At 38.8% G+C, this 24622-nt stretch overlaps 3 protein-coding genes across 3 annotated transcripts; 1 reads left to right on the forward strand and 2 right to left on the reverse strand.

Moving 5' to 3' along the window:
* Positions 1-1597: 1597 nt before the first annotated feature.
* Positions 1598-12018, forward strand: LOC106086124 (RING finger protein 37). Its single transcript, XM_013250658.2, has 2 exons — positions 1598-2567; positions 10106-12018. The coding sequence occupies exons 1-2, from the start codon at positions 1863-1865 to the stop codon at positions 11066-11068; spliced, it is 1668 nt and encodes a 555-aa protein (XP_013106112.2). The 5' UTR covers positions 1598-1862; the 3' UTR covers positions 11069-12018.
* Positions 5691-6401, reverse strand: LOC106086125 (methylated-DNA--protein-cysteine methyltransferase, inducible). Its single transcript, XM_013250660.2, has one exon. It carries the CDS (start codon positions 6366-6368, stop codon positions 5814-5816), a length of 555 nt encoding a protein of 184 aa, XP_013106114.2. The 5' UTR covers positions 6369-6401; the 3' UTR covers positions 5691-5813.
* Positions 12019-23519: 11501 nt separating the features above from the next.
* On the reverse strand, positions 23520-24268 carry LOC106086117 (small ribosomal subunit protein bS18m). Its single transcript, XM_013250650.2, has 2 exons — positions 24112-24268; positions 23520-24051 (listed from the first exon to the last, which is right to left on the reverse strand). Exons 1-2 carry the CDS (start codon positions 24257-24259, stop codon positions 23630-23632), a joined length of 570 nt encoding a protein of 189 aa, XP_013106104.2. The 5' UTR covers positions 24260-24268; the 3' UTR covers positions 23520-23629.
* Between the last annotated feature and the right edge of the window lie 354 nt (positions 24269-24622).

Here is a 24622-nt window from a genome sequence, read left to right on the forward strand (position 1 = left end):
CCAGCGTAGAGCACAGCCACGCAGAGAATAGTAGCATACCAGACATCTGAAGATGGGATTCTGGCTATTGATAGATTTCAACTTTTTGTTGTTGTTGTAGCAGTGTGTTATACACTAAGGCGGCAGCCCTTGTCGATGCAGAACTCCATCGGGTCAATTCGGTACGTACAACCGGCTGCCATGGGATTTCACAACAACACGCACTTCAACAGGTTAGCTATCCAGCCAGTGCCACTCAACTTGCAACCACATCTTTCTGGACCAATCCCATTAAGTTGCGAAGATTCTAAATCTATATACATAATGGGGACTTACCTTAGAATATTTATTTGAAGGCTCTGTTACAACAACAACTTTGGTTTCAGAGTTAGAATCAAGATTGACTTGATGATTTTGATTTTCTTTATCACAAATTCCGGCTGTTTTTGTCATTTTATTTAGCTCACTGCACTACAACGATTTTTTCTTATTTTATTTTTTCAAAATACTAAATGCGGCTGCATTAAAAGTTTCTGGCCTGAGCCAAATGTCGAATCACTTTTTCCACTCCGATTGAGACAAGTTTAAAACGCGGTTATTGTCGGTATCTTATGGCGACGAAAATCATTCCCAGCACAGGATAACTATGAGCACCACACAGGCGGAAACTTTAAGCTCCGGTCTGTGTGGGGTTCATCGTTATCATGAAAAGCTTAACTGGAAGCTACCGAACGTGTCCACAGATTGCGGATAGTAGCTGCAACTGCATTCGCGGACAATCAGCGGTGTCGAGTGGAGTCCAGTTAGAGGCCGCGCGGCACCGGCTCTTGCTTAAATACTTATGATGCCCGATATGACAAGACGCCTAAAAAAGTAACCAATGACCATCATGTTCCCGCGGCGATCGGTCCTTTGGACCGGAATGAGCTTGCTCACCCATAGGAGTTTGTTTTCTTAATGTGCGAGGATAAAACGAAGTTTTTGTGTGCCAAATCAGGGCTGTATGGCGGATGACTCATCAACGTTTGGCCGGCCACGAAACTTTTTTTTAACGATTGTCAAATTGTCGAAATGCAACGAGAACAAAGCTTTTTTACGGCAAAGTGCTTCTGTAATATCTAATGTATGCTGGTGGAAAAAATGCCTAAGGATGCCACTACGACTAACGGTATGTCACAAGAGGATATTGCATTATATGTTCACGCACGGTATCAACGTTTCATGGTACAACGACATTTTTGGACGATCTTTACTGAATCCGACTTTAAGCGAGCGTCCGCCACGACTGAATTCATTAAATTAGTTTTTCACAGTGCTCTAGAATGGTGCTTCATCGTTATACAAAGATTTAACGAAAATGTTCACAAGTTAATTCAACATTCTTTCGAAAATAATTTTTTCAGGTCACTGTAAACAAAACAAACGATGTTCGTATTTCAAAACGTTCTGAGCACGAAGTGTGGCCTAGGCCAAAAACTTATGTAGCAATCTGTACCATATTTTAACCGTCCATTGTGAGTTACAATGACAACGTCACTAAACAACGAATTCCACGTTGTCATTTAGGTTAGCTGACTTCATTGGCATTGCAACTGCAGCCAACTTCAGTTTATTTTGTTTTTGTTTGACACCACTGTCAGCAAAAAAAAATCGATTGGCGAGGAGAACAATATAATTACAGTGACGCCATCTTCCATTTTTTGTACATAAATCATTATTAATTCCGACATACAATTTATTTGCGAAGCCTTTCTTTCGAGTGAAGAACACCGCCCAACACTTTTCGTTAGCAAGTGTCCCATTTTAGTTGCGTCGCTGGTCCTTGCGTGCATCATCATCTCTAATCGGTAGATAAATTGTGCCCCCAATCAAACAATCCTTAAATGAGTTTAATCAATTTCCTAAATCCCAAATTAAAACCCTCGGTGGAGAGTGATGTTGTTTGTGAAGATGGCTATGGCGTATATAATCTAGTATCGGACGATGCCGAGCAACAGCAGCGTGGTTTTATGGCTTTCAGTGTGACAAAGCCACCTATTGAAATTGTGTTTGACTTTCCCAAGGCTATCGAACTAAAGGTTATTAAACTATGGAACAGTCATGGTGCTCTCAGGTCGACGGCTTTCGAGGTGCATGCCAAGTATGAAGGTATTTGGGAACGTGTAGCCAATGTACGCGACTTGGCCAAAGATGTTGACTCGTTGACATTTTGCTACCAGAGTGACTACAGTTCCAGTTCAAAGAATAGCTCACAACCCTGTGAGACGGTGTTCTTTTTTAAGACTGCCCATAAAATGCTGTCAAACACCAAAAGTATTAAACTGACCATAAGGGCCACGCACAAGTGTCCCCCCGTATTGCGTAAAGTTCAAATTTGGGGTTTACCAGCACGTTCCTTGGACAAGGCTGACCGTGAGCTAATAAAGAGTATATGGAACGAAATAACCAATCCCTACGATCATGGTGCCAGACAAAGGGATGAAGATGCTGGCCAACGTTCACCCTCCAGATCAATACCGGAACTCAATAAGAACTCAAAACTGAAGCTACCAGAGGAATTTCTAGATGCCATTACATGGGAATTAATGGTATGTACATGGGATTCTTTTTTATATCGATTTTGTGGTAGAAAATACTCATCTAATTATAACCTCATGATTATCATCATCCAACTACGTAGTCATCGTCGTCGTAGTCGTCGTTGTTGTCATATATACAGGGGGATGAGATATGTATACCAAACTTTACGTAATGCCAGAAAAAGGGAGCCAAGCCACCAAGCAAGGCAATGTGCAATGTGTGTACAACAAGTACTTGAACTGACCAAGTAAATGCATTCATGACATTTGGTGTGCGCCCTGTAGCAGGCAACACCAAAAAAATCGAAACACAAAAAAAACAGCAAGCAATACTGTCTGGCCATTTTATTTTTGCACAGTGGTCTTGCTAAGCCACGCCATTTTGTTATGGCATAAAACAATTTTGCTCTCTTTTGACATAATGGTTTCCGGTTTCACAGAAATACTCAACGTATTACATTTCTATAGTACGAAGGCCAACTGTGTCACTCAATTTGTTATAGTTGTTATTCCCTACCCTTACTCTTGCCTTCCTTATGCCGATTTGTATTCGTGGTATTCCCGTTTGGCTAGCACGCACACAATATGCTGCTGAGAATAATGAAATAAATTAGCATATACAATACTATGGTGTGCAGGGCTATTCTCTTGCAATTGCCGCTATGCTGTATGGGAAATTGCAAATGTATATTTTTGCATGCTTCTTTACAAAATATATTAAATATATGGGGTCTACATCAATCAGCAGGTTCTCTTTCACTAACATTGCTATTGTGGCTTATATGTAGCCTTTTCGTTAATTGAATTTAATAAAAAAAATTAATAAAAATAGATTCCTTTACCAACTTCCTTATCAATTCTGACCTTAAAGCTTTTTTGCACATGATTTTGCAGCAAAAGGTTCTTAGCCATTTGTTGTTATCATTATTATTACCGACAAAATCTGCAATATTTTGTATCGAAGAGAGTGACTCGTACATAATTGTAGTATATGTTCACAGAAAAATTCACTACATTATAAAAAATACTCATATGAAGGCGTCATCTTTTATAAAAAAGCAAGATAGAACGATTTAAATTTGACAGAGCACATTTCACTGGGGATAGAGTTTTCCAAAGTAGTAGAAGTGTACAAAAGATTTTTTTTTAACAAAAGTCCACGTTAAAAATGTTATCATATTGTAGTTGTAAGCAGAGGAGAAAGTTGCATTTTTGTTGTTGTAGCCACATTGTATGTGGGGGTAGGGATTCTCATCAAGCTCTTGTAGGTGAGCAAGCTTGTCCCGTTTAAAGGACCGATCGCCGCGGGAACAGGTTGGCCATTGGTTATTGAAAGGCGTTATTAACTCGCCTTGTCATATCGAGCATTATAGGCACTCAGTATTTGTGCAAGAGCCATTGCCGTCCAACCTCTCCCTGAGATTCTCCCCTGGATACCGCTGATTGTCCGCGATTCCCTTTCCAGCTACTCCGTATGCAGCATTCCAGTAGCTCCCATCTTAGCTTCTCAGCCCTCAATATTCCAGCCTGTGTGGTGCTTACAGCTATCCCCTGCCAGGGTGGCATTATTAAAAGGTTTCCGTGTAGATAGCTTGATGTGGGTGGACGGACAACTTATAGGAAAAACTTGCTTCCTGAGCGTCTCTATAAACGAGATTGCTGTGGTTGTTGTAGCCATGTGACGCATTCAGGTAGATTTTAGGAATGGTAACGTCTAAGTACGAGATATACGAGTAATAGCTAAAATCCCGTTTCCACTGCTCATTAAATCCGGATTTAAGGCTCTCATCAGCTGATTAAATAAAGGGAAAACCGATGATCGAGCTATTATATCCGGATTTAAAAAGCAGCATAAACGGGTTTTTAGGTTTTACTATGTGAATCTTTTTCACCTCCTTCAAATGCTGATAATGCCAACAAAAGCAGTAAAGAAGCACAAACTAAATTGTTTTGGGGATAAATGTATAATTTGAAGGAAAAATGTTTGCTATCGTAGCTGGAAGCAAGTAAAAAAAACCCAGAAAATCAAAACAAGTGAACGAATTCTCGCAAAGTAACGTGGCCTCCCCATTGAATGTTTTTATTTTGACCGTCCAGCTGTTGATTTAGTTGACCCATCACAACCTATCCCGTGACAGCCGGTTGTACGTACCGGATTGAGCCGATGGAGGCTTTCATCGACAAGGGCTGCCGCCTCAGTGGACAACACACTGCTAAAATAACAACAACCACCGATCGATCGGTTCTTTGGCCGGAACGGGCTTGCTCAACTACAGGAGCTTGAAGAGGATCGCCACCTCCATATGAAAATGTTGCTACAAGAACGACAAACCATCAGAACGCCGAGGTTGGGTCGACCCTCAGAAAACATGTTCAGTTGAAATTTTCCCTCGTTAATTTTGGCAACATTTGTGATGTATTCTCCATCTAAGTCTTTTCTACGAAGAGGTGTCATTAAGCTGTGCTTCATTCAGAGTCAGCAAAAAGTGGTCACTGATCATTAGGCTTAAACTTTAATCGACTTGAACTCATTGATAAGAAAGACCACATTTCCTATTCCTTAATGGAATGTTTGTGAAAAAATGTATATATAATTTCGACCCTGAAGGGTCTCCATTAGATTTTCTTTTTCAAGTTTACTTTTTTTAATACTCATAGGCAACAACAAGCCGATTACTAGCTTAGGTATGTGTCCATAGTGGCATGGGCCGGATTTATATCTGCGCCCTCTTTTCATCCTAATCTAATTTAACGATTAGAGGTTTTAGATGTGACAATATGTTCGGAAAATCTAATCGATGAGGATCAGGATTGATGGAACAATTCTCCATCGGCCATCGTTACATTAGGTTTAGAATAGCACGTCCAGCGCCGAATCCGATGAGCTACCGTAATAAGGTGAATTCCAAATGCACAAAATTTGGAACACTGCTCAAAAAAATTACAGCGGTGGTTATCCCCTCCTAATGCTGGCAAAATTTTTGGTTACTATGCCACCGCTTTTTGCAGCTAAACTGCAACGGATGCCTAAAATTTTTTTTTCGCATTGGTATCTAAAATTTCACTTTTCATTAAAACAAATAAATAAGGTTTTTTTAATTTTTTTATTATTAATTCATATTGTCCTTAAAGAATAAAATTCATATTGCCCTTATAGAATAAAATAAAATTTTCGCTTAAAGCTTAGGACTGAAGGCTTACAAAATAGTTGTTTTGATATTAAACGAACATAGTAAAATATATCTGTTTCAGTAGTTAATGCTTTCCTTTTTCATCGTTCAAAAGTTTCACCTTCAACTCATTACCCCAACGATATTTGTGCATATCATTAGTTTTGGATTTGACACGATGACATGGTATAAATACAGCTATATCATTTTTTGCCACCGCTGTTGCCACAGCTCTGACCGATTTTGGACGCTTTATCATTGTGGCCACATCCGTATACGTACGTTCCTCACCATATGGTATCTTTAATAAGGCTGACCATACTTGATTTTGAAACTTTGAACCAGTCAACACGACATATACCTCACGCTTTGGCTTTTGCTTCTGGAAGTAAGTTTCAAAGGAACGCTGAGATTTCTCCGAGTCCTCACGAAGGTCTGCGTTTGGCCAACGCTTCTTCATATCGGCAGCAAAATGATCTATGGGACGACCTTCGGAAAAATGTAAATAGGCAATGTGAAGAAATCCATTTTCCACCGAATGTCCCATAACCATTTCTCCAAATTTTGTATCAATAAAGCCATAATCCAATTTCGTTAGCTTCTTTGCAATTTCGAAATTGATGACCACGTTTTTAAACATTTTGCGCAGCAATTTCAGACTTGCTCTTGTTAAACAGGCGCGAATTTTCAAATTCTGACATATGATAGATGGCAGACGCTGTGAAATCGATACGTAGCAATATAATCGATAATCGATTAATTTGAGGTAAGGAAATAAATCGACAGAGCTGGGCAATGTGGTAGTTACCATTATTGAGATAATGCATGGTACCCAAGACAAATTGGGGTAAACCGAAATGTTGCCACATTCTATCAAAGTAAATTGATCTCTTAAAAAGATAAGACCAGCAATCGAATTATTAACCCATTAGTGCAGTCTTCTTTTTATAGGTCTTTATTTCTTACGCTACATGTTTATATATATGAATTAAAGGCGTGCAGCAGTGTAACTGCAACTATCAAACAAAACAGATACATCATATACATACCTTATACTTCTGGTACAAATGTAACAGTTATTGTTTGGCTTCGCTAAAACCCCGTTTACACTGTTCTTTAAATCCGGATTTAATGGTTCGATCATCTGTTTTACCTTTATAATCTCAGCTGACGAGAGCCGGATTTAAAGAGCAGTGTAAACGGGGTTTAATGCGCATTCATTGAACAATAAAGGCGCTATTACATGGCATGTAGATGTCTTATGACATGCCACTTTTTGTATTCGCATGTAATGGAAAATGTTTGTCAAAATTGTCAATTTTCATACGATTCATCATTTTTGATATCACACCTTTAAGTTATTTTGGTATGAAATAACCTAAAAATTTGAGCAAATGCAAATTTTTTTATGCGTAATATTTGTTAAAGTTGTGAGAGAGCTGGTTAAATCACACATTTGTGCATTCAATGCAATTTTAAAAAGCGATTTTCATATGTTAGTTTTGTATCATACGGCATGTACAACTCAACATGTGCTAAATTTGACATGTCATAAGACAACTACACGCCGTAACAGAGAGAAACAGGTATCCGAGTGAGGAACATATTGATTTATTTTTTCTCAAATATCTGTGGTACCAAAAATATTTTTATATTTGTTGTGAAACAAATAAAATTGTTTGTACATCGTAGATGGGCGCCAACACACATCCGCATATAATATTGGGAAAACAGATGATCGAGCCATTAAATCCGGATTTAAAGAGCAGTGTAAACAGGCTTTAATCTTACCTGCATGGTGCATCATGTTGAATGACAATTATAAGCATATTACTAAAGCTGAGTACGGAGTTCAACTTTTCGCCTAACTTTAATTGGCTATAACAGAACATTTGTTCCACTAGCCGAACATAGAAAAGCTATCTTCTGCGCTCATTCTAAAATCTCTGAAGGTGGCCTTGTGGGAAGGTGGCCTTGTTTCTAAACTGCTTACTTAGTCCAAAGTAAAATCTTAGTTTGCCAGTATTATTCTTCGCTTTATCTTAAAACTGGTGTCATTCGTTTCGGTTACGACGGTGCCGAGGAAGATAAAGTTACTGACCATCTCAAAGTTGTGGTTCCCAACTTTCTCCACTTTCTTTATCTGCTCGGTTGTACAAGAAGTTTTTGGAGTTTAAACTATCCATTTCGTTTTATCTCCATTTACTGCCAAACCCATTCATTCTGAATCCAGTACATCAAAATTCGCTCACACTCTCGCCTTTCCATTTCCTTTTTTTTTCTGCGGAATAGACGTTTCTCCTCTCCTTTTCTCCCGATACCTCTACTTCATCTGGCGTTGCTACTGATTGAAGGGTTGCTCTATATGCCGCATTCTTGGCTTCAATAGCATCTCGACACTCTTGGTCATGCCATGGGTTTCTGGGAGGAGGCTTCCGGTACCCAAGTACTGATTTCGCGGCATTTTCCTTGAAGTTGGCAATAGTTTGCCACTGCGCCTTTATATCATCGGAACAAGGAGTGCTTTCATCAAGCATTTGGGTCAGTCGAGTGGAGTATGACGCTTCTCTCCTTTTCTGTTCCTTTTCAATGTCCAGCTTCTGTGCAGTGTCAGATCGTACTTTCCTTGCCATGTTCAAACGGGTGCGAACCTTTGCGGCACCAACGTAATGATCCGAATCTATACTCGCTCCACGGATCGATCGTACATCTAATACGCTGGATGAATGCCTTTCATCTATCACAAAGTGATAAATTTGGTTCCTCGTGTTTTGATTGGGTGACAGCCATGTGGCTTTGTGAAGATTTTTATATTGAAACCTGGTGCTATTAACTACCATGTTTTTTGCCGCGGCAACATCTATCAGCCTCAACCCATTACTGGACGTTATCTCGTTGAGTCTAAACTTTCCGACTGTTGGACCAAAAATGTCTTCCTTTCCTATTTTCGTATTAAATTCTCCCAGAACGATTTCAATATCATGGGCGGTCATATTCTCCCTCTTGTCGCTCGTAGAAAATATCCTTGGTCTGCTCGTCTTTGTCTTCCGTCGGGACATGGGCACAAATAAGGCTGATGTTGAAGAATTTGGCTTTTATGCGGATTGTGGCTAGCCTCTCATCCACCGGAGTAAAGCTGGAGACAAGGTGTTTTCAGTCTCCGACTAACCACAAATTCACAGCCAAATTCATGCCTCGTGTTATGGCAGCTATAGTATAGTTCGTCACCGTTTGGTGTTGTAGTGACGCCATTCCCAGTCCATCGCACTTCCTGTAAGGTGGTAATATCTGCCTTGTACTTCTCTAACACATCCGCCAGCGCGTATACTACACCTTCTCTATAAAGAGTGGAATGTCCGCACTCTGGATAGAGTACAGATCCGCAAATCATGGTCCTTTTTCGTTTGCGTGGGTCGTCAACGTTGGGGGTGTCCGTTTTTACTATTCCTTTGTTTCTCATAGTAGTTCTCAGTTTTCCGGGGATTGCACACGTATCCCTTGTTGTGGCGAGCCGCTTGCTCTAAGATCCGACGCTCGCCGCCAGCCGCCCCTAACCTGGGAACAAACGCTGATGTTGGCCATTGGTTATTTGAAGGCGCCAATAACTCGCCTTTTCATCTCGAGTATCATTGGCACTCAGTATTTAATAAAGAGCCACTGCCACCTGCCCGCTGCCGCATTTGCAGCTACTCCGCATAAAAACGGAGCTTTCCACCATCCGCAACCTGTGAACGCGTCCGGTAGCTTTCAGCTAAGCTTCACGCCCGGCTTCGCACAGAGATTCTCCGCTCCCAGCGACTCCGTATGGAGTGTTTCACTATCCGCAACCTATAGACGCGCCCAGTAGGTTAGGTTGAAAAGATGGTGCAGATATGAATCCTCCCCATGCCACTATGGACATACACCTAAGCCAGTAATCGGCTTGTTTGCCCTCTAAAAACTAAAAAGTAACCTCAAAAAAGAAAATTTTAAGTTAGGAATTTTGTGCTACTTACAAAATCATCATATCATGTTCATGTCTGGTATTGTGTCCCCACCTAAGTGTCGATATCTGTTAGACGCGATAGCCGGGTAATGACAGGAAATGCTTTAACGTCTCATCATCTTCACCTCATGATCTATGTCATGATGTCATTTGCCGCATCGATTTTATGATATCAATAGCTATACTGACCTCCTTACTTCCGCCTAGTAGCTTGTAGCTAAACTTCTCGTGACAGCAATAAACACCACACAGATAGGTCCTTAATGTTCCAGCCTGTGTGGTGCTCACAGCTATACAGTGTCGCCCATTTTGGTGTATCAATTACCAGGCAATTTTAATTTTCAAAGAAAAAACTCAATGCTACATTTGTCATTTTATTCTGTTTGTTTCAGATCTTTCCAACGGTGCTTCCTTCCGGTAAAGTTGTGGACCAGTCAACAATCGATAAACACTCAGAAGAAGAATCCAAATGGGGTCGTATGCCCTCTGATCCCTTTACTGGTCTCGAATTCACAATCCATCGCAAGGCAATATTGAATTTGCCCCTCAAAGCACGCATAGAAAAGTTCCTAATGGAAAACTCTGAACACTTCAAGACAGTTCCACGTTCGTTGGGTAGTTCGCGTGTACGACGTAGTAAAAATAGGCATGCCTCGCAATTTGCTAGTCTCTCCCATCCCCATACCCTTGGAGCCTATTCGTCGCTTTCGAAATCGTATCGCAGAACCTATGCTACTGCCACCCTCGCATCAACTGATCTGTCTACGGACTATATAGATGATACCACGGTTGGGGCTAACCGCTACCATTTACCACCGGTGGTTAAACGAGCTCGTCTAATGGAAACATCTACCACAGGATCATATTCAGCCTTGGCAGCATCAAACAATAAACCAAGATTAACTAAGAAATATACTACCTCGACAACCGCCACCTCGTTATCCTCGTCATCGTCGTCGTCGTCGTCTTCGTTATTGTTGACATCCACCGCCACACAAACGACGGCAACAGCCACATCTTCCTTTACATGTTCCACATTAACATTGAATGCGGATAATAATTCTGCAACCACCACCACCACAACAACAGCAGCAGTGACGACCACCAACAGTACCATAGATCAGGCAATACAACAAGCTTTACAGAAAATAACAAGATTTTCCCAAATTCCTCTGGAACAGCCGCCTAAACCAGAGGGCTGTGTTAACTGCCAATCACCAGATTTTGCTTATGAAATACAAACATGTCAGCACTTGGTGTGTCGTGAATGTTTGGTCACCCTAACTCAGCAGGAGAAATGCGCTTGTAACCAAACATTTCGCTCCTCAGATGTCGAACGTTATCACAAATTGTGAATTGAGCAGTGAAAGGCAAACAGAAAAGAAGCATAGAAGTTGTTGACTGTATTTCTTTGTGTTAGAAATGAAGGATTGGTTTTCATTTCTTTAATTTTTTTTTTTTTGAAAATAGTCGTCAAATTTTTTTATCTAGTTCTTTTAAATGCAGGTTTTTTTTAATCATATTTTTTTTAATATTTAAGTTTATATTACCATCTTTATTATTATTTTATTCTATTAGTTTTTTATATATACATTCACAAAAACAATACCTAGAAGCTTATGAAAATTTACTGTAATGTTAACTGAGATAAATAGTTCGATTTGTTTAATTTTGATATTAAATCTTTTACATAGAAAACACTGAATAAAAAGGGGTTCAATCACAGAATTAATTGTTATGAATAATCTTTGTAATTGACATAAAATTAAACAACTTGATACCCTTAATAGGTTTATTTGACAGTTCTATAAAGGAAATATGTCAAATAAACCTATTTAAAATCTACATAAAGTTTTGTGAATACTGGTGTTAGATTTTTCTTAAAGTAAATTGAGTCAAGGAAGATTTCAGTTGTTTAAAAAAAAAAAAACAAAATTTAGCTGAAAATTAATTGGACTAAAAAATGTATTCAATATAAATGATAGACTCAATAATTTTATTTAATTGAATCAACTTAATTTTAATAATTTAAATATCGAGTAAAAATAATTTTATTTATGAATAGATTATGGATTGCAAAACAACTTCAGTTGCATTGCCCACGTGCACATTTGTAATAGCAATTCCTATTTCAATATTGCTTTGCATACTTTTTAAATTTAACTTAGAAACGGAAACTTCAAAACACATATGGGGTCGATTATGGATAGCAACCCAACTTCAGTTGTGTTGCGTTGCCAACGGACAAAGCTGGCAACCCAATGCCAGTTGCGTTGCCAACGGCCAAAGTTGACAACCCAATTCCATTTGCATTGCCAACGGTCAAAGTTGTCAATCCAACCTCCATTGTGTTGCCAACGCCCAAAGTTGGCGTTGCCAACAGCCAATTTTGTTACAGAAATGCTCTTTTTTATATTAAATTATTAATTTTTTCAAATTTCTTAATAGCTGAACTTAAAAATACTAATTTTAAATGAAATTGGCAACATTTTCCAAATTTCGACTATTTTTATACCCACCACCAAAGGATGGGGGTATATTAATTTTGTCATTCCGTTTGCAACAAAACGAAATATCCATTTCCGACCCTATAAAGAATATATATATTCTTCATCAGTGTAAAAATCTAAGACGATCTAGCCATGTCCGTCCGTCTGTCTGTTGAAATCACACTAAAGTTTTAATTTAGAGATATTGAGCTGAAACTTTGTACAGATTCTTTTTTTGTCCATAAGCAGGTAAAGTTCGAAGATGGGCTATATCGGACTATATCTTGATATAGCCCCCATATTGACGGATCCTCCGATTTGGGGTCTTAGGCCAAAAAAAAGCCACATTTATTATCCGATTTTGCTGAAATTTAGGTCAGTGAGTTGTGTTAGGCCCTTCAACATCCTTCTTTAATTTGGCCCAGATCGGTGCAGATTTGGATATAGCTGCCATACAGACCTATACGCCAGTTTAGGGTCTTAGGTCCCCCAAAGCCACATATATTTTCCGATTTCGCTGAAATTTGGAACACTGAGTTGTGTTTTACCCTTCGACATCCTTCTTCAATTTGGCCCAGATCGGTACAGGTTCGGATATAGCTGCCATATAGACTGATCTCTCGATTTAAGGTTTTGGGACCATAAAAGGCGCATTTATTGTCCGATGGCGCCGAAATTTGGGACAGTGAGTTGCGTTAGGCCCTTCGATATGCTTCTTCAATATGGCTATGATCGGTCCAGATTTGGATATAGCTGCCATACAGACCGATCTCTCGATTTAAGGTTTTGTGCCAATAAAAGGCGCATTTATTATCCGATGTCGCCGAAATTTGGGGCAGTGAGCTGCGTTAGGCCCTTCGATATCCTTCTTCAATATGGCTCTGATCGGTCCAGATTTAAATATAGCTGCCATACAGACCGATCTCCCGATTTTATGTTTTGTGTCTATAAAAGGCGCATTTATTGTCCGATGGCGCCGAAATTTAGGACAGTGAGTTGTGTTAGGCACTTAGACATCCTTCTTGAATATGGCTCTGATCGGTCCAGATTTTGGTATAGCTGCCATACAGACCAATCTCTCGATTTAAGGTTTTGTGCCTATAAAGGACGCAATTATTGTCCGATTTCGCCGAAATTTGGGACAGTTAGTTGTGTTAGTCTCTTCGACATTTTTCTGAAACTTGGCCCAAATGGGTCCAGATTTGGATATAGTTGCCATATAGTCCGATGTCTCAATTTAAAGTCTTGGCCCCATAAAAGGCACATTTATAATCCGATTTCACTGAAATTTGACACAGTGACTTATGTTAGGCTTTTCGACATCCGTGTCTATATGATTCAGATCGGTTTATTTTTAGATATAGCTACTAAAAACACCAATATTTTGTTATACACAATTGAACAATGATTTGTACTTATTAGTATTTTGTCCAAATTGGAACATATTTCGATATAGCTGCTATGGGGCATAAGGTATACATTTTTCACCGGATTTTGACGTAACTTAACGCCTTTTTACTTGTTTACTTCGTGGTTTTGTCTCCTGACAACGCAACAGTAGTTGAGTTGCAATCCATAATCAACCCATTGTATCCAATGAAACTGAAAACATTTTTCAAGTTTATACTAATTTTGGTTTTATCTTCTGCTGTCAACTATAGTTGAGTTCCAATCCATAATCGACCCATTATTTTATGAAATATTAGTTAAGAATTGTTACCTTAAGATTATATTAAATCGAATTAGAAGAACAACAGAACACCCTTTATATTAATTTACATAAATTTTTCACTACAGTGTGAAAAAGTCTTAATGAAAGATAGAAGCCATTACGAACGATAGACTTGGGACAGTTGTATGTTCTTACATAGGTTTACTAAGTGACAAGCGCCTTGTTGGCTGAGTTGTTAGCGAGTTCGGATTGGCTTCGATTCTCGCAATAAGCTTTAGTACCCCGCTACTACAAATTGTCCAAGCAAGTCTGTTATGGTATAACTTTGTGGTTGTTATTGTAGCAGTGTATTGTACACTGAGGCAGGCGACAGACATTGCCGATGAAGGACTCCATCGAGTCAATCCGGTATGTACAATCGGCTGTCATAGGATTTCTACCTTTGTCGTTGTAGCCATATTTTCATGTGGAGGTGACTATCATTCAACTATTCACAACCTGTATTCCACTATTCACAACCTGTGGACGCGCCCAGTAGCTCACGGCTAAGCTTGTGACAGCAATGAACAACACACAGATTGGACCTCAATGTTCCAGAATATGTGGTGTTCACAGTTATTCCGTGCCGTTATAGGCTTTTTGTGCTGCATAACTCGCTAAGCTGGACTTGGATATAAACATCATCCTGTCAAGTTTTGGACGTATATGTGAGCCCTATGCATGCTGTGAATGCAATTGTCAGATGGGTCAACACATAGTCCGCCCCTTCTACAGTAATGCCCAAAATATATCATCAGGTTCTAATGACTTAAATGCTTAAAAGCTCCTCAAGATTTGCTTTACTATAATCCCTGTACCTAGATCCGACTGCAGTGGATTGAGCAGTGTTATATTTTCCCCTTGCTCTATAGTATCTCGACTTGCTCATGTTGGTGGACTAAAAATATTTTTTTCGCAAATTAGTATGCCCGACTATAACGCTAAACGCCTGGTTTCAAATGCCGGTATGAACATCAGAAAATTTTCAACGGTGGTCGCCCCCTTACTAATGCTGGCTACATTTGTGAAGTATCCCGCCATGTTTAAACTTCTCTACCAAGTCGTGTCACTATGCGGCATGCCGTTCGGACTCGGCCATAAAAAGGAGGCTCTTTATCATTAAGCTAAAACATTAATCGCACAGCACTCATTGATATATGATAGAGAAATATGCCCTGTTCCTTAATGGAATGTTCAAGGGAAATTTAATTTGTACTTTGGTATAGAAAATACTCTCATAATCATTAACGTGACAGTGACCAGATGCGATTTAATTGTTAAGATTCCCCTGCAGTTTATTACTTCTAATTTTAGAACAAGTTTCTTGTGGCAAAAAAAAAATGCTAACTGTTGGTTGCTGTTACCAATGGGAAAAAGGTAGCCGCAGTACCTAAAAGAATTGTCAGTTCTAATGCCAAGATTTACCATTCATCCTGGGAAGGTTATGTTAGGTTAGGTTTAAGTGGCAGTCTGCCAAGACATTTTCATTAGACATTTTCATCCATTGTGATACAACATGAACAGAAAAAGGAAAATGCCTTCTAGTTCCTACCGTTGAACTATCCAGATCGCTTTAAAAAGCCCAATAACTTGCGAATGTTCACATCCGCTTAATCAGACAGGTTCTCAAAGAAATGAGAACCTAAAGTGGAACTCCTTCGGGCTGCTAGTGCGGGACACACACACAGAAGTTGTTCTATAGTCTCTTCTTCTTCGATGTACTAACAGCTTCTGCAAAATTCATTGCTGGCAACCTTTTGTCATGAGGGACACAATGACTGAGACGTCTGTTCTAGCTAATGACAGCAAATCTGTAGACCTCTTCAAGACTAGATTAGGCCACATAGTTTTGGAATGCTCACAGCCCCCTCTTTGTGACCATCTATCATTCGTTGTCCTTCGGGCCTGGCCCTGAAAACTTAGCTTACATGTTGCTAGAGGCATACCCACATATTCCAGTATCCCTGGAATGTGTAGGGTAGTTCCTAGTCTCGCAAGCTCATCCGCTTTACAATTCCCTGGGATATCTCCTGGGCCCGGCACCCAGAACAGCTGAATTTTCAACTGTTCAGCCATCTCGTTGAGAGATCTGCGACAGTCGAGTGCGGTTTTTGTGTTCAGAAATACGTTTTTAAGGGATTTAATGGCTATCTGGCTGTCTGAGAAGATGTCTATGCCATTCGTTGTATTGACATAATATATTAGCCATTCCACCACTTCCTTAATTGCAAGGATATCTGCTTGATACATACTGCAGTGGTAGGGTAACGTTTGCGATATGACCAGTTCCAGATCTTTAGATTACAACCCAAAACCCACCTGGTCGTTTATTTTGGAACCATCCGTATTGGAGTCTATGTAACTTCTGTTACCAGGGATATCGTAGTTCCAATCGGTTCTATCAGAAATAGTGGTACAGCAATTATACCCTACACCACTACTGTGGTACAGGGTATTATAACATAGTGAAGAGAGATAGTCCCATTGATAAGTATACCGATCGACTCAGAATCACTTTCAGATTCGATTTAACTATGTCCGTCTGTCTGTCTGTCCGTCCGTCTGTCCATGTTAATTTGTGTACAAACTGCAGGTCGCAATTTTCATCCGATCGTCTTCAAATATGGTATGGGCATGTTTTTCGGCCTAGAGACGAAGCCTATTGAAATTGGAAAAAATCGGTTCAGATTTGGATATAGCTTCCAGATATATGTTGCAGTAATAATGCAATAAAATAGTCATTTATTAACCGATTCTCTCGAAATTTGGCAGGATGAATTTTCTTATGACTCTCGATATTACTGGTATATTTCATAGAAATCGATTCAGATTTGGATATAGCTCCCATATATATGTTCGTTCGATTTTCAGTAATACAGCAGTAAAATGGACATTTGATGACCAATTCTCTTGAAATTTGTTGGGAAGGATTTTCTTCTAACTCTCAATATTACTGGTGAATTTGATAAAAATAGGCTCAGATTTGGATATAGCTCCTATATATATTTACTTCCGATTTGGAGTAATACAGCAATAAAATGGCCATTTGTCAACCGATTCTCTTGAAATTCGACAAGAAGGATTTTCTTATGAACATATTTGCTTTGCTCGAAATTTGATACAGGAATTTTAATAATCTATCTGGATACATAGACACCCTTTTGTGTTTATAGGGTAGGTGTAGGGTATTATAAAGTCGGCACCGGCCGACTTTTACCTTACCTTACTGGTTTTTATCAAAAATAATGGGAATAAAGGGTGGCCACCTTAGCGCAGAGGTAAGCATGTCCGCATATAAGGCAGAACGCCTGGGTTCGAATCCTGGCGAGACCATGAGGAAAATATTTTCAACGGTGGTTTTCCCCTCCTAATGCTGGCAACTTTTGTGAGGTACTATGCTATGTGTAAAACTTCTTTCCAAAGAGATGTCGCACTGCGGCACCCCGTTCGGACTCGGTTATAAAAAGGAGGCCCCTTATCATTGAGCTTAAACTTGAATCGGACTGCACTCATTGAGAAGTTTGCCCCTGTTCGTTAGTGGAGTGTTCATGAGGAAAATTTGCAATGGGAATAAACGAGAAGAATTAAAAATGCATTCTTATGGCCTAATATTTAAGAGTTCTGTTCAATTCAAATTATTGCTCAATGATAGAGAACCTTCTGTTTTTAAGAGGAGTCTGAAAGATACTCTTGGTAGAGAATTTTTACATGGCTGAATGCAACAAAAATATCCCCAGCACCGACCTATGATGTCGATATCGTCGGCATAGGCGAGTAGCATGTGCTCTCTTGTGATGCACTTCTGCATCTCGTATAATCTTCTCCAGCAGGATATTAAAGAGATCACACGATATGCTGTCTGCACCAGATGCACCAGATGGAAAACGACTTTTAAAAAAATCATCATCTATGTCATATGGAGGTAGGGAATCAATGTTGCTCCATTGAAGTTTAGCTCATAGCCAAAGGACTTCATACTATAGCCGAGTTGCGAACATGGAAAGATGTCTTACAAAGCTGTAATACTGACAAGTTGAAAGAATAAAACCTCTAATAAAAAATAGTTTCTTTATTTTTAACTTTTTTGGCGAAATTTAATACAAGTCGTTCATTTATATCTCACCTACATATAGCAGTTTAAGAATGTTTACACAAATAAAATAAACACAAAAATTATCCACCGCATTTATAATTTATATATCTTTTAATAGCTTTATTTAATGTTAAAAAATATATATATATTTTTTAATTTTTCTTTATTATGTTAAATTTATAATTTTTTTCTTATTTTTTCTAGTTTTTTATTTACTAACTAAAAAAATTATTAAAAAAAAAAAATAAACAACAGAAAGCCCTCAATCGTTTGAAACAAATGTTTCCTTGAAATGAAAAATAAAAATAAATTAAAACAAATATAAAGGCAATTTTTTATATATATAAACACTATATACATAAATTATAAGTAACAAAAATAAAGAGAAAAAAAAAACAACACACATTACAAAATATATCATATATATTTTTTCAACAAAATATTTATTAAGAAAAATTAATAAAACAATATTAAGCAAAATTACAAACAAATGTCATTATTAGCCAACATAAACCTAAAGAACAAAACATGCATACACAAATACATTTCTATATATGAAAGAACTTTATTAAAACAAAAAACAAAATGAAAAACAAGAATGATAGAGCGACAAATGCTGGCATATATCAATAAACTTCAATAATTAAACATGTATCTTTATTTACATACATACTATGCTAGTTACATTAACATTAACATAACTATGAAATGTTTTAGGTCACGAATTTTTTCTTTTTATTTTCAAAACTGAAAATGAAATTGCATAGATTTGTAACATTTAAAAAGTAGCTTTAAATATGAGGAATTCAACTAAATTAAAAACAAGACCCTATATATGATTATGAAATATATGCGTATCTTTAAAGAAAAATATATAAATTTATGGAGTATTTTTATGCCCTACACCACTACTGTGGTACAGGGTATTATAACTTAGGTTAGGTTGAAAAGAGGGTGGCACTATGGACATATTGGGTTGCCTAAAAAGTAATTGCGGATTTTTTAAAAGAAAGTAAATGCATTTTTAATAAATCTTAGAATGAACTTTAATCAAATATATAATTGCCATTATGTTCGATAACCTTTTGCCATCTTCCTGGCAAATTTAGTATTCCACGCTCATAGAACTTCTGGCCTTTATCTGCAAAAAACTGAACCAAGTGCGATTTTATAACCTCATCATTGCCAAAAGTTTTACCATTTAAGGAGTTCTGCAAAGATCGAAATAAATGGTAGTCTGATGGTGCAAGGTCAGGGCTATATGGTGGATGCATCAAAAGTTCCCAGCCAAGCTCACTCAGTTTTTGGCGAGTGACCAAAGATGTGTGCGATCTAGCGTTGTCCTGGTAGAATATGACACCTTTACGATTGACCAATTCTGGTCGCTTATCCTTGATGGCTGTATTCAATTTGTCCAATTGTTGACAGTAAACATCCGCATTAATCGTTTGGTTCCTTGGCTAGCAGCTCAAAATATACCACACCCTTCCAATCCCACCAAACAGACAGCATAACCTTCTTTTGGTGGCTATCAGCGTTTAAAGTGGTTTGAGCTGGTTCACCATGCTTGGACCATGATCGTTTTCGACTAACGTTGTTGTAAACAATCCATTTTTCATCTCCAGTTATGATTCGTTTGTTAAATGAATTTCTTTCAATACATGTGGTACCCAAATATCAAGCTTTTTCACCAGTCCAAGACTTTTTATGTGATAATGAACGGTTGATTTTGGTATATTTAACTTCTCTCCTATCTCACGCTCAGTTACATGACGATCAAATTCGATTAATGCTTAAAATTTGTCAACGCCGACTATATGAAAAATCAGCAATTACTTTTTGGGCAACCCAATACATCTAAGCCAGTAATCGGCTTGTTGTGCCCTCTAAAAACTATAAAGTAGCCTCTTAAAAGAAAATTTTAAGTTAGGAATTCCGTGCTACTTACCAAATCCTTAATTGTTTTCAATACCACTCCCCTAAGATGGTTCATCTCTGGCATTGTGTCTCCACCTAAGTGCCGGTATCTGTTAGAAGCGAAAGCCGGGCAATAACAAAGGAAATACTCCAACGTCTCATCATCTACCCCGCATGCCCTACACATGCTATTACTTACCGCACCCATTTTACATAAGTGAGCTCGTAGTCCTATGTGTCCCGTTATAATAGAAATAGCTATATTGACCACCTTCTTACTTCCTTTCAGTAAAAGCCTCCTCCACTCACGACCTGGATCCCCCCATAGGATTTTCGCCATCTTACCGACCGTTTCGCTGTTCCACAATGTTGCATGCGCATTCGTCGCCCACTCCCTTAACTCGGATTGCGTCGACCCGAAAGGCTTCGGGTTAACCAAGTTTACTGACGGCGCTCCTCTGGGCTTCATCGCCAAAACGTATGTCCTTTCATTTTCTCTTACGGATGGCAAAATCCGCATTGTTTGGGTGCCGGGCCATAAACCCAAACGATGCAGATTTTGCCATCCCTAGAGAAGGCGTTAATCTCCTTCTTACACTGCAAAACTGTTCGCGACCTTACCGTACTGGTTGTTATTGCCCTTATGGTAATTTTACTGTCGTTAAAGATATTTACACTCGACGTCCTCGCGTTAGCACCACAACAACTCACGCATTCCGTGATCGCCCGAATCTCCCTCTGCAGGACCGTATTATGGTGAGGCAGTCTAAAACAGATCTCAGTCCCTGGGTTCTCAATGTATACCCCCAGGCCCACTCTGTCCTCTAGTTTTGAACCATCCTTGTAACATGATCTTCCAGATGGCAAAACTAGAGTTCCGTCAAACCAAGAGTGTGCCGATGGCAGCAGTGCCTCGCACTCGACTTCAAGGTTCATCTCAGGTATCCGATCAGAAACCTCTTGCCTTCCTTCCAGGTTTTCTATCGTCGCTTCGATTATACCGCGATGGTATGAGCTGCTCCCATCCTCAATCTATTCTCCCATTGCCTTAAGTCTCATAGTGGCTGCCTCACACTTAATCTGTATGTCAATGGGTCGGATATTTGTCTAGAACAGTCTCCAGTGCCCTAGTGGGCGTGGTCTTCATCGCTCCGCCTATGTCAAGACAACATGTTCTCTGAACCTGTTGTATAGTCCTTATATTGTAATTTTTCTCCATAGCAGTCCACCAAACTACTGAGGCGTAAGTAAGTATTGGTCTAATCACGCTCCTGGCGAGCCAGTGGACTATCCTCGGATTCAGGCCCCATTTCTAGCCAACGGCCCGTCTACATAATGCCCAACAACTGTGACCCTTTTCAGTACGCTCTTAAATGTGACACTTCCAATACAGTTTCCTATCCAAGATCACACCTAAGTATTTGACCTTGTCAGATATCGAAATCGTCTTATTGAGGAAACGTGGTGCTTTAAATTGGCCCACCTTCGTCTTCCTCGTGAACAGGCATATTTCAGTCTTCTCTGGGTTAACATTGAGACCTCTAGGTCTAGCCCAGTTATATATCATATGCAAGAACCTTTCGGGCCTTCTGCATAGCTCGTTCGGATCCTTGCCCTTTAGAAATATTATAACTTCGACTACGTAGCAGACGGGTTTAAATCCCTCCTCATCCGTAATAGGTCATTTATGGTGGTCACCAATAGGAGCGGCGATAAAATGCCCCCCTGTGGCGTGCCCTGTGCTACTTTTTGTCTTATATTTATGTCATGGGACAAACAATTTATCCACCTATTCCTTAGCATATGGTTTATCCAGTCTCTAAGGACCGGGTCCACCCGGTACTGGTCTAAGCATTGGATCAATGTGTTGGTCTGCACATTGTTAAAAGCTCCCTCGATGTCAATGCATACCGCTAGTGTGTACCTTTTGGCATTGAAGGATTCTTCTATTTTAAGCACAACCTCGTGCAGGGCAGTCTCCACCGACCTTCCCTTGACATAGGCATGCTGTTTGTATTTGAGCAGTTCGCTAGATGTCCTACTCTTTATCATGGTGTCCACAATACGCTCTATGGTTTTGAGTAGAAAGAACGTAAGGACGTAAACATCAGCTGATTTCGATAACCAATCGAATATGCCGTTAAGTTATTCAACAGAGCTGGGAAGTTAAGTATAGTCAAAATTGAGTGCATAAAAAGGATATGTGTGATACGCACATTCATGTATACGCATGTACGCTTGTGTATGCCACTTTAATCCCCAAAAGCGCAGTATAAACGGGGTTTTAAACCCCGCTTACAACCACAAATCATACGGCGGTTTGCACCATATGATTTGTGGTTGTTGTACAAATGAGACCACCTATTATTGTTTTGCCATGATATTACACTAGGATTAATTGTGCTTAATTGCTACTTTTTAGTCATTATCCTAAAAAGCACTTAATTTTTTAATATTTTTTTTTTCATTTACTTTTTTTTTAATAGTTGTTCACGTAAAAAGACAAAAAAAATACCAACCCTAAATATGCTAATCGATTCGGGTAATAGTCAACATGTTTGGAATAACAATATTTTTTATGACATTGTTTTTATCATTTATGATATGTCCAAACTTAAGAATTTATCCTACAAGTGTGAACGACCCATATGTTTTGTTTTGCTATCGATTTCGATAAATGTTTTATTTGTTGTCATCGTCATTTAATTCATTCATAATTTCGCGGCGCGCTTAAACTTATTTGTTTCCGAAATTTGCGATAGAAACTAATTCTAATTGTATATATCAAAACTCAAATTATAGCAAAATGAACATTGAAACTCCAAATGATAACTTTTCCACGCCAATGCAAACAAAAAGTAAACGCTTGGGCCTGAGGCGAAACAATAGTGGCAGCATAAACAAAGATTCTAAGGTGGAATCAACAACAACAACACCAATAGCAGGATCTAATAGGAAAATTACAAGATCAACAACAACGTCTAGATCAAGACGTGCACAACCCCATAGTGATATTAAAGTAAATTATCGGAAATTGGAAATTCCATCACCACCAGCTACACCTGAAGCATCCATACGCAATCCACTGCAAAGAGAATGTGTAAGTACAAATTGTCGTCCTTACCGATTATCGTTGAGCAAAAGAATACGAGAAAAAATGACAAAGAAAAGACTTGAGTTTCATGTGGCCAATGAAATGGAAAAGGAGGAAGCAGAGCAAATGAGATTATCTCTGGAAACTCAGAATCAAGAAGGGGGGAAGGACGAGAAAAGTGAAATATTGCAAGCAACAGAAGACAATGCATCGTTGAGTGGAATAAAATTAATTGTTCAGACCCAAATGCCGGATTGTTCCCAAGTCAATCCAGAAAAGATGACTCGCAAAGATCTTTTAGCCAAAATAGAAGAAATGCGCCGAGATTTAAAGACTCGCCGAGAACATGAGCGGAAAGTGAAAGAACTGCAAGATGCAATCAACACATGGAAACATGGTTTTACATCTGCCCTCAAGGATTTGCAAGAGAAAATAACTCCACATTATGACTATGAAACGCTGCTACAGCATCTTAAAATAACGAAAGAAATGACCAAACATATAATAGATTAAAGCATGTGACTGTGTATTTTCACACCACGAATATAAACAAAAAACCAAAACAAAATCAATATGAAATGTTAAGTGCCTCTACGATGTCGCCGCTGCCGCCTAATACTTATGTGGCCGTATGGGCTTTTCTGGATCGAACAATTTGGGATCCTTCATGAAATCTAAGTCCTTGTGGTATGTTGGCATCAAAGCACAATGTTGGGCCCTGCGTATGGCTTTCTCCACATCTGCTTGCTTTTGTTTACATAATCCGGTAATGTGGCGACCATAAATTCTCCCCGTGTATGGCGATTGGAATTGTGACAGCAATTTAATGTTTTTGTAGTCGGGAATTATATTGTGCTTGCAAAGAATGCAAACTTTGCGTTCCTTTTCGAAGGGATTTGACATTTCAATGGGTTCATCGGCATTTGTGGAAACATTGGAGTTAACACCAGCAGCCGCAGCTGCTGTCGCATTGGAGTACTTCAAGGCAGAGAAACTAGCAGAACGAACACCGCTTGCTAATATTAATGCCGAAACTATAAAAGTGAAAAAGTTAAAAAAAAAACGTTGGTTTCAATATTTTATTCAACACTTGCCATTTTGTGTTATAAATTTTGTTAATTTCAACATTTTTTCCTGTGAAGAATCGTTTTGATAATCGCGAGAATTTGACAAACAGCAAAAGTACAAGTCGGGTAAAATTTGTGACGCCGGGACATAATCAGCTGAGTGACATCTTAACATTTTCGGAAGTGTTCATAAAAATGAAAGTGTAGTGTAGTGGAGATAAACGACAGAGGTCGCTGCCAAAAATATATATGGTGTTTGTCAACGATAAAACGTTATTTCGGTACTGTATAAACTAACTAAATGGAAAATACGTTAAAAAAATACGAACAACTTCAGCATGGTTTATGAAAATGGAAAAGAAATAAAAAGAAGAAAATATTCACCAAGAATTTGCAATGAGATGTACATGGAAATCACAAACATTATTTATCTGCTGCACTCACAAATGGTAAGTGAAAAATAAATGTACATACTTCAATGATATAAATTGCTACCATTAATTGTGAATTGAGGTTTTAGATACTAAAGCTTGTATCA

This window comes from Stomoxys calcitrans, chromosome 2 (genome assembly GCF_963082655.1).
Source record: "Stomoxys calcitrans chromosome 2, idStoCalc2.1, whole genome shotgun sequence".
In the NCBI taxonomy this organism is placed as follows: Eukaryota; Metazoa; Arthropoda; class Insecta; order Diptera; family Muscidae; genus Stomoxys; species Stomoxys calcitrans.